At 40.7% G+C, this 15,672-nt stretch overlaps 1 protein-coding gene across 7 annotated transcripts in view; it reads left to right on the top strand.

Moving 5' to 3' along the window:
- The window catches only part of RUNX1T1 (RUNX1 partner transcriptional co-repressor 1), a 166,558-nt gene that overhangs the window by 98,771 nt on the left and 52,115 nt on the right, over positions 1–15,672 (top strand). For all 7 annotated transcript variants that reach the window (XM_063130934.1, XM_063130928.1, XM_063130927.1 and 4 more), the window contains 3 exons: positions 4,692–4,829; positions 6,638–6,879; positions 9,666–9,755. In XM_063130934.1, the coding sequence (XP_062987004.1) occupies positions 4,692–4,829; positions 6,638–6,879; positions 9,666–9,755 (470 nt within the window). The remainder of the gene's footprint in view (positions 1–4,691; positions 4,830–6,637; positions 6,880–9,665; positions 9,756–15,672) is intronic.

The following is a 15,672-nucleotide window of genomic DNA, read 5'->3' as shown; positions in this document are numbered from 1 at the left end:
TTTCCTGTCTCTCTGCCCCAGATAACTTTGGGTATTGACTGTGCTTAAGTGTTCTGCATTGGATTCACTGACTTGTTTGCATAGGGCTCAGTATTCCCCATCTGTAAAACAGGTTAATGTTTCCTATTGTGAATACTTCCTATTCTGATCATATATATATATATAAGAATCTTTAGCACAGCCAATCCCCAAAGAGAGTGAGACAAGCTACAGACAACAAGTCAATATAGACATCTTCTAGCACAATAGAAACAAGTCAGTAAAAGAGCAATCACTTGTGCAAAGGAAGGTTTTAACAACCCAGCAGAAGGCCATTAACAAGGATGCAAGGTGAGTCTCCCTCAGGCATTGGTGCCACCAGAGCAGGACTTTGGGGCAGAAGTCCCACTCAACAAAATGAACAAGGGCCCCATCTGCTGCAGGCTGGCTTACTATATTTTGAAGGAAGTGAAATAATATAGTTACCATCTCAATACAGTAAGTCCATTAAGTCCAAACTACACATTACATTAAATAGATAACATGGAGCCATTTTGGGTCTAGGGAAGAATTAAGCTTCTCCTTCCTGCATGTGTACCCATACTTACTTTTGAGTGAATTGTTTTGGTTCTTGCAAATTGACGGTCCCCCACCCCAGTTTTGTAAAATGGAATCGGATTCGAGAAACATAAGGATGGTGTAGTACCATCTAATAGATACCAGAGGCAGTAAGCCTATATACCCCAGCTCCTGGGGAACATGGGCAGGAGGTTGATGTTGCACTCATGTCCTTATGGGTTCCTGGTTGACAGCTAGTTGGCCACTGTGTGAACATAAGTGCTGGGCTAGATGGACCCTTGGTCTGATCCAGGATGGCTCTTCTTATGTTCTTACCATGTTACTGTGGTTGTTCTTGGCTTTACTCTTGAGGTTTCCATTATGACTTGTTGCAGATGTAGTTCTCTGTTCAAGTGCAATGCAAAAAATAATGGCCAGTGAATGGTTCAGCTTTTGAAAGGTGCTCCTTTTAATATTCCCCTCCACAGTACTGTGAGCAAAGGCTTTCCCTGTGAGTGACAGTCCTGATGATTTTCAGTGACTAACTCAGCCCTGACAATTTCAAACATTCAAAAGGAATCAGAGGCTCCAAAATTATAAAGGTTTGTTATTTGTATGATTTTTTTTTCTGTCCAGTCTCTCAAGGATTTCTGCATAGCCATAAGGACAAATAGAAGGTTAAGCCAAAATTCCTATGAGACCTCAAAACACTAATTCTGAAGAGATGTGTAGAAAGTATTGTGAATCTTGATTGTTTGGTGTATGACCAATAATTATTTTAAATTATCTTAAAATGTTTTTTTCAAAGATCCTTGAGTTTAAAAAGCCAACTAATTGAGACAATGAAAAATATTGGAGAAATGTATGAGATAGGTAGGTAGGTGTGTGTGTGTGTCAGATTACTAGATTGCAGCATCTATTTATATGACAGAATGTGAACTATTTGGGGCCTTGGCCTTGAAGGCTATCCAAGGTCCATTTGCAGTCTTCTTTTTTTCTTGATCCTGTTTCATTTTCTTGTCCTGATGTCAACCAATTTATCAGCTATCCCTAAAAAGAGAAGTCAAATTTAGTGATTGGGGGGCGGGGTGAGAGAATTGCTTTTTAAGCCCTCCAGAGCTGAATTGGAGGATATGCTTACGTTTTCATGAGCATCAACCTTAGTAGAATATGACTGCCTTTCTATCCTCCATGTACTACTCCCTCTCTGCTCACGTCCAGGCTCACACATGTTTTCAGATCTGTATACCTGGAATACATTCCCCAACACTTCGGCATGAGTGTTAGCAGAATGAAAACCAGATGGGCCAACAGTTGCCAATGTTATCTCCTGGCCAGCTCTGGCAAGTCTCTCTTTCTCTCTCTCCTTTCTTGGCATGGCAGAAATACTTGCCTTTATTTAGGAGAGCCTGTATTCTCTTCCTTGCCTCTTTCCCCTCTGTTGCAATGTTAGCTGAATGCTGTTTATTTTCTTGTTGCTGAGGTTGGTGGAGGTGAGTGCAAGAAACAATTAACGTTTTCAGGCTCGTTTCTTTCCCCCTCTCTTTTAAATTTGTTGTCATCCCTTGTTAAATATTTGATCACAGTATAAGCTGAGTGATTTATTTAGAGAACATTGCTTTGTTTGTTCAGTTTATAACACTCATCTTCACCCATATTTGTAGATTGCCTTAACACTTTGTCCCACAGACTGCTGCAAGTATGCATTTCTTAGATCTATCTAGGTTGATAAGGACCGCTAGCTCTGTTAAGTTATAATCATGAAATAATGGTCCCCACTGCCTAACTTCCATTATGTCTTTCTCCTTAAAAGAAATGTGGAACAAAATTAGCTTGATTGTCTTTGTAGAACATACCGAATTGAAATTATAGTGGGGAAAGGGTCAGGTTTCCTCCAGTTTGTATAGTTTCTTTCTTAGCGTTGTCAGTTTGAAACATGATGATGTGCTTGCATGGCTCCCACTTATTGCATGGCTTGCACAAGGGAACATCCCCATGGATCGTGCCCTAAAGTATTAAATTTGTCCCACATCCTCGATTTATGTGCTGGCTCTCATTCTTGTTTTTTATAGAAAGTTCAAAGGGCTTATCTTATGATTTTTCCATAAGTTTTCCTCTCTTGACTCATAAATCATATGATCAACCAAACTGAGCTGGCTATATTTACTTAAGCTTTCAGGTTTTGGTCCATCTATTTTACTGGTTAGGCGCCTTATATAAGTTTTAATTCAGTGTTATAAAATTTTATATACATTTAATAGTATATCACCCCTGCCAAGAGGGTAGCATGGCTAAGAAATTGTAGATACATATGTTTACTGAAGTAACTGGGTTGGGGGGGGGATTGAAACAATAAAGAATTACAGTAAAAGTCACAGTATAAAGTTCCTGTATAAATAATAGTTTATTGTTTCATAGAAGTTCAAATATACTTGCCTTATTACTCCCATAGAGATTTCCATCAAACTACTGGTATGAATAACTACTTGTATGAATAAGTTTGACATAAAGCTAATAATTTTGTTTAGTCCTTGTGCAATTTTTGTGAACCGCCCAGAGAGCTTCAGCTATTGGGCGGTATAGAAATGCAATAATTAAATAAATGTTTTCATAGATAACTTGAGAGAATTTTATCCCAAATGTATCTTGTGAGACTTGGTGCTTTTTACTAAGACTGAAAAAAAATGTAACGTGGGCCCAGCTCAGACAATCATTTCCCCAAGTTGTTACTCAAGTGTGGTGAACAACTGAAATCACACCTTTCCCAGCTCCAAGAATACTAGATGTCTCAAAAATCCAGTAAACTTAAGCACAAATCATGAAGTCAATTCCCAGATTATAAATGGGATATCAATGGCACTATTCAGGTTTATGCACATTGGATTTTATATGTATACAACCTATTCAAATATTATGACCAACGGAACAGGTACACCCAGTGCACCATGTGGGAAGGTGCAATCTTACTAGTTCATCCCATGTTGCAATATCAGAAAGAAGACTTCGATCTAAACCACTACCATCACAAAAAGTGAAAGGTGCTTCCAGCCATGTTTGATGCTATGAAACAGCTGGCTTTTAAGATTAATGAATGTGGATATTCTATCCAAAATACTCTATATGACATATGGAATGTTATGGGATACATCGCCAGGACTACTTAACCAAGTATACAACCATCTTCCATCCCGATTTTAAACCTTCTAGCATGGATGTGTGCCATATATGTTTGTTGGGGCAACATGCATTTAAGTAAAGGTGTATAGGGTCAAATTATATGGGTTGTATCCAGTGATGGTTTTGTGCTAGTGGAAAGCACCTTCTCATGCAAGTCAGGACACTCTATATTCACTAATCCCCCTACTTACTGCAGTCCTCCATGCCATATCCCATACAGTTGCAACCAGTATTGGGTAAAAGGCAGGATACAAATTAATAATAACAACAACAACAATCATAATCCTCAGGAGCAGCTTTTTGTTGGGGTATGGGGGACTGCAGTTGAAAGATGGGGAAGGGGGGGATCATCGAAAATCAGGTGACCTAAATTGAATGAAAGTGCTTTCTCTTAGGCCAGAGCCACTATTGGATAGATACAATCCTATGGCTGCAATCCAACACCTACTTACCTGGAAGTGGGTCTTACTTAGTGAGTTCATTGGGTTAAGTATTCATAGAACAGCAGCCTTATAAACACAAAATATAGTATTGGCAACAGCTGCTTGAATGAAACCTAGTAATGACAAAACCTGGCTATGTAACTAATCTCCATCTGCACAAAATGGGATTTATTACCATCAGGTCCCTTCATTGCTCTTCTCATACTTGTTAATATTATAATACCCTCAAATGAAGTTTCATTATTCCAGCTCCAGAACTTTATGTGAAGGTAGCAACTGAACTCTGTTAAATAGAAGAGCAGAAGGTACTATCGCTCAGTTATAAATTAGGAGCTCCCATCTAGGTTAATTTCAATTATGCTAAAAACTCAAATGAAAAAGTTACGCAGTATTAAAGCAGTTTAGCACATTTGAGACACTGAGATGTTCTATATTTCCTTTGCTAGCTTTTTTTGCTGTAGTCTTTTGTTCTTCTTAAAGTTTTGATGCCTGTGGGAGGAAAAATATAAAGTAAGTTTTTAATGTATGTTTCAGATCGCATTGAGAAGCATACCACAATGCCAGACTCACCTGTGGATGTGAAGACGCAATCCAGGCTGACGCCCCCAACAATGCCACCTCCTCCCACTACCCAAGGAGCCCCAAGAACCAGTTCTTTCACACCCACAACGTGTAATTATACCTTTGTTCCATATAATATTTCTGTAGGAGATGTTACATTGTAGCTGCATGTAAAGGCCCGAAAGGATGAGGAGAAATCTATGTCACAACTTAAAAGAAAGCACCTCATTGTTAATCACTGAAGCAGTTAAGCAAGACTAAGAAGAGTGAAGATTAATAATAGGCTTTTTAATAGTCCTTGCGAGCTCTAGACTGAATCATACTGGTCGATTTCATGCACATCATTTTCTTCCTCCTGCGCTCCAAAGTTAAAACTCTTCTCTGTTTGTAAGAATTGTGGAGAACTTCATTCAGACCAATTATTATTATTATTATTATTATTATTATTATTATTATTATTATTAATTTCATTATTACTCCATGTTATGTATCTAATACAAGAGGAAAGACAGAATTGCCTCTCTAAAATATATTTGTGCATTTCAAAACAGCAAGTGTTCTCCATGTGGTTAATCAAAGCTATATTGGGTAGCCTTACCTTTGTCTTTTGGAGGAAGACTAGAGAGAATGGACTACTTTTGAGTATGTTTCTAAGCACTCTGAAAGAGACCATTGAATAGAAAGAAGGCTGAACTTTCTCGGTAACCAATTTGGCCGCTTTCTATTCTACGGCATTGGGTTGTCTATCCAGTTTATCGTGACAGATTTAGGACTCACGAGGACCTATTTTTACAGCTACCTTGGGAAACTTTAATGTTGCAAGGTAAGATCCCAGTTCTTAATAAAGGTAGTTAAAGTCCTATAATCAGATAATGACAGAGATACTATCTTATAGTTCTATTTCTCCTATTGTGCTAGTCTGCAGAGATGATTGCTGCACTGTTAGCTGCCTGTTTTCATCCCTATTTTTGGAGTATGTTATGAAAACACACACCTGTATTTCTTCTCAGATAACAGCAGGGCCAAGAACTATCGGACACTGCCTTCCACTTTATCCTTTGCAAAGAGGTGATAATTTAAACACTGAAAATTAGTATGGCCAGGAGAGTAAGTAAGGTAGTCTGTCCAGGAACCAGCTATTTGTTTATAGAACCATACCATCACCAACGCAACTGCAAATTTGTTGGCTCCAGCTTGGATATAATAAGTTAGATGTTCCCATAAGGAGCTTATGATCAAGAGGAGCAATGTAGTTTGAAATTGAGGAAGAAAACATTTCACTTTTTCTCATGGAAACCAGTGCAGAAAGTGAAAAGGGAATTTGTCTAATATTTGGAACAGAGTTTTGGTACTGTGTGTAGAGTTTCTCCACTGTCTGTTTAAACTAAGAGCGCATTTTTATTCTAACAGTAATTATCAGTACTGAAAAAAGTGAGTCAGACAGATCAACACATCACTTACCATAGTGAACTTATATTCCATGGGCTTTAATTCCATTAAAATGAAGTCAATGGCCATAGAAGCAAAACTGCATACATGTGAAGCTTTGATTGTCCATTCTAGAAACACTGCTGGAAGTTGTGTGTTTAAAATATGGTTAAAATAGGCAGGGGAAATTGTTCTCTGTCAAAATGCTCCTCTCATTTTAGAATGGGAATCAAGTTAGGCTGGTAGAAGATGAGGACTATAGCCCAGAGAAGAAAACAGGACTTCCTCGGGACCTAAAATGTTCATGGCAATTGGTCTGTGTTATGTTCACTATTCAAGAAAACCAAGAATTATTATTTTAAGCTAGTTGCATTATCATATGGTTCCATTGAATGCTGCCTCAAAAATATTTTGACCTAGGAAAATATTATGCTGAAGAATTTTCTGTAAATAGGAGCGTTTTATCTGTATTCTTTTCTCTCTCTTTTTAGTAACCAATGGCACAAGCCATTCACCAACAGCATTGAATGGGGCTCCTTCCCCACCTAACGGCTTTAGTAATGGTCCATCATCGTCCTCGTCATCGTCTTTGGCTAATCAGCAATTACCACCAGCTTGTGGAGCTAGGCAGCTTAGCAAACTGAAGAGATTTCTTACAACCTTACAGCAGTTTGGCAATGACATTTCACCAGAGATTGGGGAGAGAGTGCGTACCCTCGTGCTAGGACTTGTGGTAAGCAAACAAAATGAACTGGTGGCTGTAATTTTCTTTTTTCTGTTAGGCCTTTATTTGAGGCTTTCCTGTTTGTCTATCTAGTCGGGAAAGCGAGTTAGTGGCCAGCTACAGTTTATATATTTCATTTATATTTCAGCCCTTTACTTAAGGGGCTTGGAGAAGTGTTTTGAGCCTCAACTATCACACTGAAGCTAATTAGACTGAAAAATAGTGATGTGTCCAAGGCCAACCCTGTGGTCTTCATGAGTGAGCAAGGATTTGAACCATGGGTTTTCACATATATATACCTAATCCTCTCGAGGATGTTTTTTCTACCTCTGTCATAATTCTAGAATTAAGGGTCATCCAGTGAAATTGGCTGCAGATTGAGGACAGACAAAAGAAATCATTTGATTGCACAACACATAGTTCATTTATGGGATTCACTGGCAAAAGATGCAGTGATGGTCCCTAGCTTAGATGTTTCTAAATGGGAAAAAGGCAAATTTTGTTACCTGCGTGTTTGTTTGTTTGTTACATTTCTATCCCGTCTTTTCACAAGGGAGCACAAGGCAGTGTACATGGTCCTCTTCTTCCTTTCATCCTCACAACAACCCTGTAAGATAGGCTAGGCTGAGCATCAGTGGCTGGGCCAAAGTCACCCAGGAACATCATAGCCAAATGGATACTAGAACCTGGATTTCCTGAATCCTACTCCAACACTCCTAACCACTACATGAAGCTTAGATATCTTAATGGGTATGGGAGTTGCAACTAAATGTTGCCTTTTAGAGTGATCTTGTTCAAAGTGCCAGCCAGCCAGCCAGCCATACCCTTCTCTAGGACACTCCTTTCCATTCCCCTTCCCCACACCAGTTTTTTATTTTTTTCCCCACAGCAGACATTCAGTGTTAGATGGCCACTGAGCATGCCCAGTCCTCATCCAGCTGTTTTGGGCTTTTTTCTTCCATTAGATTTTCCCCCTCCTGGGTTTTTGGGGGTAGATGCGGGAGGTTATGTAGTTTATTTTGGTGGGGGGTAGAATTTTGCAGACCTTGGTGATACCTCTTTCTTGAGCATGGATGTAGCCATTTTGGCATTCAGAGAATTAGTTTGCCATAAACTATTGCCTTTGCCCCCTGCTTATGAGTTGGCTACTGTGCGAGATGCTGGGCTAGATGGCTTTTTGATCTGATTCAGCAGGGCTTGTCTCATGTTCTAGCGATTAAGCCACATTAGCACTTTCCAAACGAACAACATGGGTTTGTTAGCGCATATCCTCACAGTGCTTTTGTGCCTTGCATTCAGCGCACACAACCCCTATGGCAGCCTTGCATAGCCTGCAGATGTTCTCTAGCCTGTGCTAGGTAACAACAATGCAGAAGCATGAGCTACTCATGCCTCCAGCTTGGCAGCTGTGTCTCATGCTGAACTTACAGCTGTTAATCTTGGAGACAGTCGTACATAGGCCAAAGAATGGCACACACAGGACACTGTGTGCATTGACATCTGAACCTCAAAAAGCCCTTTCCCTCCTCCATGTAGAGCAGCAGTCTAAAAGTCAATGCACAGAGAGTTCTGGGTGTGCCATTAGCCACTGCCTTAGAACTTGGTACCAGTGGTTAAATGTCAGTGGGAGTAGCAGCTGCCATGATGAAAACAGTGGAGAGAATTGCAAGTTAGCCTGAACAGGGGAATCATAGAATAGCAGAATTGGAAGGGGCTTACAAGGCCATCAAGTCCAACCCCCTGCTCAATGCAGGAATCCACCCTAAAGCATTCCTGACATATGGTTGTCCAGCTACCTCTTGAATGCCTCTAGTGTGGGAGAGCCCACCACCTCCCTAGGTAACTGATTCCATTGCCGTACTGCTCTAACAGTCAGGAAGTTTTTCCTGATGTTCACCTGGAATCTGGCTTCCTTTAACTTGAGCCCGTTATTCCATGTCCTGCACTCTGGGAGGGTCGAGAAGAGATCCTGGCCCTCCTCTGTGTGACAACCTTTTAAGTATTTGAAGAGTGCTGTCATGTCTCCCTCAATCTTCTCTTCTCCAGGCTAAACATGCCAGTTCTTTCAGTCTCTCTTCATAGGGATTTGTTTCCAGACCCCTGATCATCCTGGTTGCCCTCCTATGAACACGCTCCAGCTTGTCTGCATCCTTCTTGAATTGTGGAACCAGGAACTGGATGCAATACTCGAGATGAGGCCTAACCAGGGCCGAATAGAGAGGAACCAGTACCTCACGTGATTTGGAAGCTATGCTTCTATTAATGCAGCCCAAAATAGCATTTGCCTTTCTTGCAGCCATATCGCACTGTTGGCTCATATTCAGCTTGCGATCTACAACAATTCCAAGATCCTTCTCGTTTGTAGTATTGCTGAGCCAAGTATCCCCCATCTTGGGGAGCTGTGAGCATGCCAAACCCTGTATCACTTTGAACCCTTTATCCAGATGTGTTTGTCCTATTCTATGTCTCATGCATGAGGCACAAACGTCTAAGACATAGAGTAAACCACTCAAATTTCTCCCGCCCTAATATAACCTTAAAACTTGGACAGGCAGTGCAGTGTTACTGTGGTGAAAGAGATGCAGCGGCAAAGTATCTATACATAGATATAGTGGTGAGGCTTCCTATATCAAGTAAATTTAATGTTTTTGGCAACACTTTATGAATACTAAACCGCTGTTAATGTACAGCTGTTAAGAAAGTTCCTCTGTGGAAAATATTGTAGACCTAATCTCTATTGCCAAACATTTCTATTATTTATTTTACAGACTCAGATTTTTTTTTTCATTCAACAGAACTCTACTTTGACAATTGAAGAATTTCATTCCAAACTGCAAGAAGCTACTAACTTCCCACTGCGACCTTTTGTCATCCCATTTTTGAAGGTATTGCACAGATCATTGATCTGGAAACTATTTTAAACCATACTGTTGCAAGGTCACCGATGTGTATTACAGTTTTGCTTCTTAAAAGAGAGGGGAAAATGAATTTCGCATTTAAGGGCTCCCTTTCTTGGTGTAAGTGGATGAGGTTCTGTTAGAGTAACTATTTTCTTTCTATCCACTGCTAACTAGTCTTGGAATCTGTCAGCTCTCCAACTTGTACACAGTGCTTTGTACTATTTTTTTTAAATAGCTTTAACATGGACTTCATCAGCAGCTTAATCTGACCTGAAATAGGGGTCTGCAGTTAGAAGCTCCAGAGCTAAATCTGCCCCCTGATGCTACTTAGCCCTATCCCGAAAGTAAAGGAAACATGGCAACCTAGAGGCAAGAAAAGCATGTCTATGGTGACAGAACTTGTAGACAGGATAGTTTCAAGGGTACAGTTAAAGTACACTTGCTTTTCAAGTAGCTGTCCAGGAGAAGTGGTAGTTACTGACCTAAGACTTTGTGCTAAATAGAGGGCAGAATCAAGCCAAAGGTAGGTACTTTTATGTTCCCATTATATCAGTGGGTGACTTAAGCCCATCCATGTGCTTACCTTTCTCCCACTGAAACAAGTGGAACTTAAAGATGCTTAGGCTTCCCTGTTCCATACCTGCATACATACATGAAAGTGAAACTTCAAGGGCAGCAGTTGCATATTAAGAATATTCCTTTTCATGGAATAGAATTAATTAACTTAGCATTATAAGCATGTGCAGGGGTGTTTGCAGTGTTGAGTTGCTTGTAATTCCTAGTGAACTTTTCTAACACCGATCCCTCTTTCCTGTTGCCTGTCTGCTCCATGCTCTGAACCCATGAAGCCATCCAAAGATCCAGATGGATTGCATGAAAGCTTCATCTTCATAGTCTTACTTGGGCCAGATGACAGATTCACATGGTGGTTATCATGTGCGTTGTGTCTCTTGATGGATCTATTTTGTATGCAATGCAGAGATTTTGTCTGATAGCCGGCAAACAATGCATATTTAAGCTCTCTCAAATACACTGTGGTCATTATGTGCTTGTGTGAATCCACGCTTTCACCTTCTGTGGTTTACGTACTCATGCAGCCACGCATCCCTTATTTTCATTTGGTTGACTGCCACTGCCTGCTGGTATTTCCTCAGCAGGTGCTGCCCCTTCCCCCTTCATTGCATACCAGCAGTAACCCTCCTGGTACACCAATAAGTTGAGTCAGCCCTAATTGCATATCCTCAGCCCAGATAGGATTGTAAATCCTAGTCCCCATCCCACTGCATGTGTATGCTTATCCTGAAGACAGCTGAGGTGAGTAATAGGAAGCTGAGGACATCTACTAACCATAATTGAAAACAGAAACTCAGCTAGAACGTTTAATGCTTTTATTGAAGATCATCAGTGGTGACAGGATTCTGACAGCATCATGAAGGCATGGGTCTGCCAGGGCTCATGCAAGATTCCTGTAGCTGTTGCTCTGTGCTGGGTGCAGCTCTCTGTGTTGCATTGCTGTCTGTCATGCAGTCTCAAAAGGCCCAGAAGCACTGAGAAGACCAATTGGTGGCAGCTTCTCATGCAAATAGCTGGGTTCCCTACTAGTCAGCCTCACTTGGGGTGTGCATTGTTCTGGGATTGAGGGACATCCTTGTCCCTGCACCTGTTAGAGATTTTCTTTGTTGCTTGTGGAGAGACAAGGGGGGTCAGTAGTGAGTAATGGCAAATAAAGGATAGTTCCTTTATCCTCCCCTTGGATACTTCTGGAGCAAAGGGGCAGGTACGGTGGGGTGGGGGTAGAATTAACAAGTTCTTTGAAAAAAACAGAATATGGTTCTGCTGTGCTAAAGGAAGCAGTGTGTGTAGAAGATGAAACTGACAAGGATATTGACAGGAGCAGAATGTGCCTCCCTGGGGCGACATACCAGAAAGGCAAACTTGCGATCATATGAACTTGTGCAAGATCACCGATAAAAAAGATTTAGGGCATGGCTAGACAGGGCAATATCTCGGGGATCGTCTCAGGATCATCCCTGTGTGTCTACATAACACACAGGGCATCCCGGGAGCAGGGAGCGACGATCCCTGCATTTCCCCGGGATATCGCCCTACCCATTAGTTTTGATTTTCCCCACAGTTTCTGGATGATCCCAAGACCGCGGGATGTGTGGCCTGGCATTGCGGTTTTGTCCCAGCTCCTCACGAGTAACCACAAGGAGCCGGGAACCGTGCACAGGGCACGGAACTCCTCAGGAGCTCTATGCCCATCGGGTGGGGAGGGAGAATGCGAGAGGTTTTTTCCCCTTTAAAACACTTACATTTTGCTCACAAGTGCTCATGCGCTATTCTCCAATTAAAAACAAAATGGCAGGCGCGATGTCCCCTTCCTCCCAGGACATAGTGCGCCGCAATTCTAAAATCGTGAGATTGACCCCCTGCACCCCTTCGTCTAGCCATGCCCACAGTCATATTTTTTCAGCCCTCGAAGACTGATTCAGTCTTCTTGCAACCACTCAAATTCTAAGAATTTTAGTGTCACAGAGGATTAATGTTGAATAGAAGGTGGCCCCAGGACCCCTAGTGCTTGTCCAACCCTTCTTCATTTTGCATAATGTGGCGGCTACAAATAGAGTGATATGTGTAAAATTGCAGGTGTAAATGGTTAGTTCAGTTAGCTGAATCGTTCGGTTCCTTAAACAGGTGTTCTATACAGCACTTTGTGTAGAAGAAAAGTTTATTTTTCCTTACATAGGCATTAATCCTATACCCAGTTTCCTGGGATTTCAGTGGAACTTACTTTTAAGTAGACATGTACTGTTATTTACATTTATAGCTAAATTAGTGCTGTTGGGTTACAAGTAATAATTTCTGATAAAAGTGAGCTGTGGCTTGGTTGTCTTCCTTTCAGGACACCACCTGCTGGTTGAAAAACATGGTACTTCATGAATGAGCTCTTAAATTAAGATTTGGAGTGCAAGAAAGTGTGTAGAATTAAGATAACATTGTGAAAAGTTCCTTAAGAAACTCTTTGATTGCTTCTTGATTCCAAAGCCTTTTCACCTGCTAAGTGGATCCTGCACAACAGTCGTTGGTGGAATGCTTTCTGTGCTGCTTACTTATTTAAAAAATTGTATCTAATCATTTCTGGCTGACGAGTGTGCAAAGCATCTCATAATATACATAACAACCTTTTTTAAAAAAATGAAAAAAAGTTGACACACAGTGAAAAGGAAAACAGAATGAAACACAGTTTCTATTTACTTACTTATTTGTACTTATAAGATGCCTATAAAACAAGTTCTCTAGGCATTGTATAATTATATTAAAATAGAGCAATAATACAATAAAGCAGATTCTTTTTAAAAAGATCTAAAACCACAATACAAAACCAACACAAAGATTATACAAATATAAAAACCAACATGATAAAAATATAATAAAACCCAACCCACTAAATAAATAAAAAAGCAAGGAGCTAAAGCCAGCCAAGAAATAAAACAGGCGTTCAAACCACCAATATGTAATAGGGATTAAAACAGCAAACATTTTAAAGGCCTGAGAGAACATGGTGATGCTGGTGCCTGATGCATTTCCCTTAAAGAATATTCCATAATCGGGGCCACCACCAATTAACCACACTACAGGTTTCAGAATAAGGGGTCACTCAGAGGAGATTCTCTGTAGATTACCTTAGGGCATGGGTAGACATATTTGGGAGTAGGTCATCTATCAGGTACGAAGTTGTTGAGAGCTTATAGCACTTTGAATTGTTCCTTGGAAATGAACTAGGAGCCAGTGGAAGCAAAACAGGACAGTTACAATATGTTCAGGTCACCTGGTCCCAGTTAATTCTTACTCCCCACCCCGCAAAAAGAGCTATCTGGAAACGAGCAGAAGGGAACTGATAGATGTGGGTGGGCCTTTCCAGTAGACACAAGGTGATTGTTGCATGGCATCTGAAAGTTTAATCCTTAGTTTCGTTTCCATGTTTTCTGTTCGTCATCTTCACCTCTGTAACGTGCTTATGAAACAAACAGTAAACAGAGCCTACAGCTTACTGTTCCTTTCTAAGAAAAAGCATTGTTTTCTTTACACAGATTTGGCTTTTTCTTTTTTCAAAAATTTTAAAGAGAGCAATTTTTTATTTTATTTTTTAAAATGTTATTATAAATTATACATGCAATAAGAACAATACAATACATACTATATAAATCAGTAAGAGAATACATACCACAAACAATAAGACATCACTTCTCTGGGTTACTAAATTTAGGTATATACATTTTCACATTCATATATTATACATTGTCTGAGTTCCATAGGATATTGGGGGGGGGGGTTCCCCTCCAAGGCTATAGACAGTGCTGCGACCCAGAGAGGGAGGGAATCTCTTCTTGGATTTCCCACCACCACCCCGCCTAGCTGCCACAGAAAGCTCCACAGTGACTCCCTCTCATGAGCTCAGGGTAACAAACTCAGGAGGGGAGGAAATGGGCATTACAGGGCGGGACTGTGAGCAAGGAGGAGGGAGGACATGGATCCACAAGCCTCTCAGCCCCAGTGCGTTAGCTAGGCGAGCTCAGAGGTCTGCCTAGCAGAAATTGAGGGAAAGGAGGATGGAGTGGATAAAAAGCCTCTATCTTTCCTGCTGTCCTGCATAGGGTAGATGGAGGGCTCTCTAATCCTAGCCTTCCATCTATCGAGCATCAATCTGTAAGGAAAGGAAAGGAAAGGAACCTCTCGTGCAAGCACTGAGTCATTGCTGACTCTTGGAGGGACGCCAGCTTTTCCTGACGTTTTCTTGGCAGGCCTTATAGCGGGGTGGTTTGCCATTGCCTTCCCCAGCCGTTATTACCTTTCCCCCAGCTAACCAGGTACTCATTTTACCGACCTCGGGAGGATGGAAGGCTGAGTCGACCCGAGCTGGCTGCCTGAAACCAGCTTCTGCTGGGCTCGAACTCAGGCCGTGGGGAGAATTTCACATTAATTGTCTTTGCTTAACCATCTCTTGCAATGTTAAAAATTGTGGTGTTCTTTTGGAAAATGTGCACAGCCACCCAGGGCTTAATTTTGATTCCCTGTGCCCAGGATCACCTCTAAAGCACATGAAGATATTATAAAGATGAGAATGCATCTGACATGCAGGCAATTGTGTTGTAGTTTGCCACAATGTTAAGCAATGTCAGAGGTCTTTTATCAAAACGTTTTGCCATTTGTACACACACTTCTGAAAATGTTCTTGACTGCATGCACTAGAATGGACTTTCAGTTAGGGATTGGCGAATCTGTCAAACTTGGTTTCTCTCATTTTTCCACTGTTGAGCTCATTCCATCCTATTTCTGTATCTCATTGCATTTCCCCCCTAGTCCTTTATAAAAGCATGTGTGTAGTTTTTTGCACATTGGCCAAAATAGACATTTTTGTGCAATTTTTTAAAAGTACACAGTTTTGTGCACACTTTTTTTAAAAAAAGTATACATTTTTCAATCAATTTTTCAATTAAATGTCATCTTGTGTCCATTGTTAAAATATGTGTCTTTTTTGTATGCACTCTTTCAAATGTGCACATTTTTTCTATGGTATGGGGTGGGCGAATATCATCACAAACTGGATTTCAAGGTCTAAAGTCTTCTGGCTCATGTTTAGGTTTGGGAAGTGCGAATTCAATAAATTCACATTGAAATGCGAACCAAATAAATTCCTCACCCATCCCTCCTTTGAGTGCAGAGCTATTTTAAGAAAGTGTTTTCTCCTTTTTCCACAATTTTGTATATGCCCAAACTGTCTATACTGATGAACATGACTGTTGCAAAAAGCTCAGCGTCTTATGTCAAAATAAGAATTTCAGTTGGTTTCATAAAAAACAGTTGACACGTTTTGGCATACTTTATTTCAAGGACAATT

The sequence above is a fragment of the Elgaria multicarinata genome, chromosome 7 (assembly GCF_023053635.1).
Source record: "Elgaria multicarinata webbii isolate HBS135686 ecotype San Diego chromosome 7, rElgMul1.1.pri, whole genome shotgun sequence".
Taxonomy (NCBI): Eukaryota; Metazoa; Chordata; class Lepidosauria; order Squamata; family Anguidae; genus Elgaria; species Elgaria multicarinata.
The sequence above is the reverse complement of the archived record's forward strand: the minus strand, read 5'-3'. Positions and strand labels throughout refer to the sequence as shown.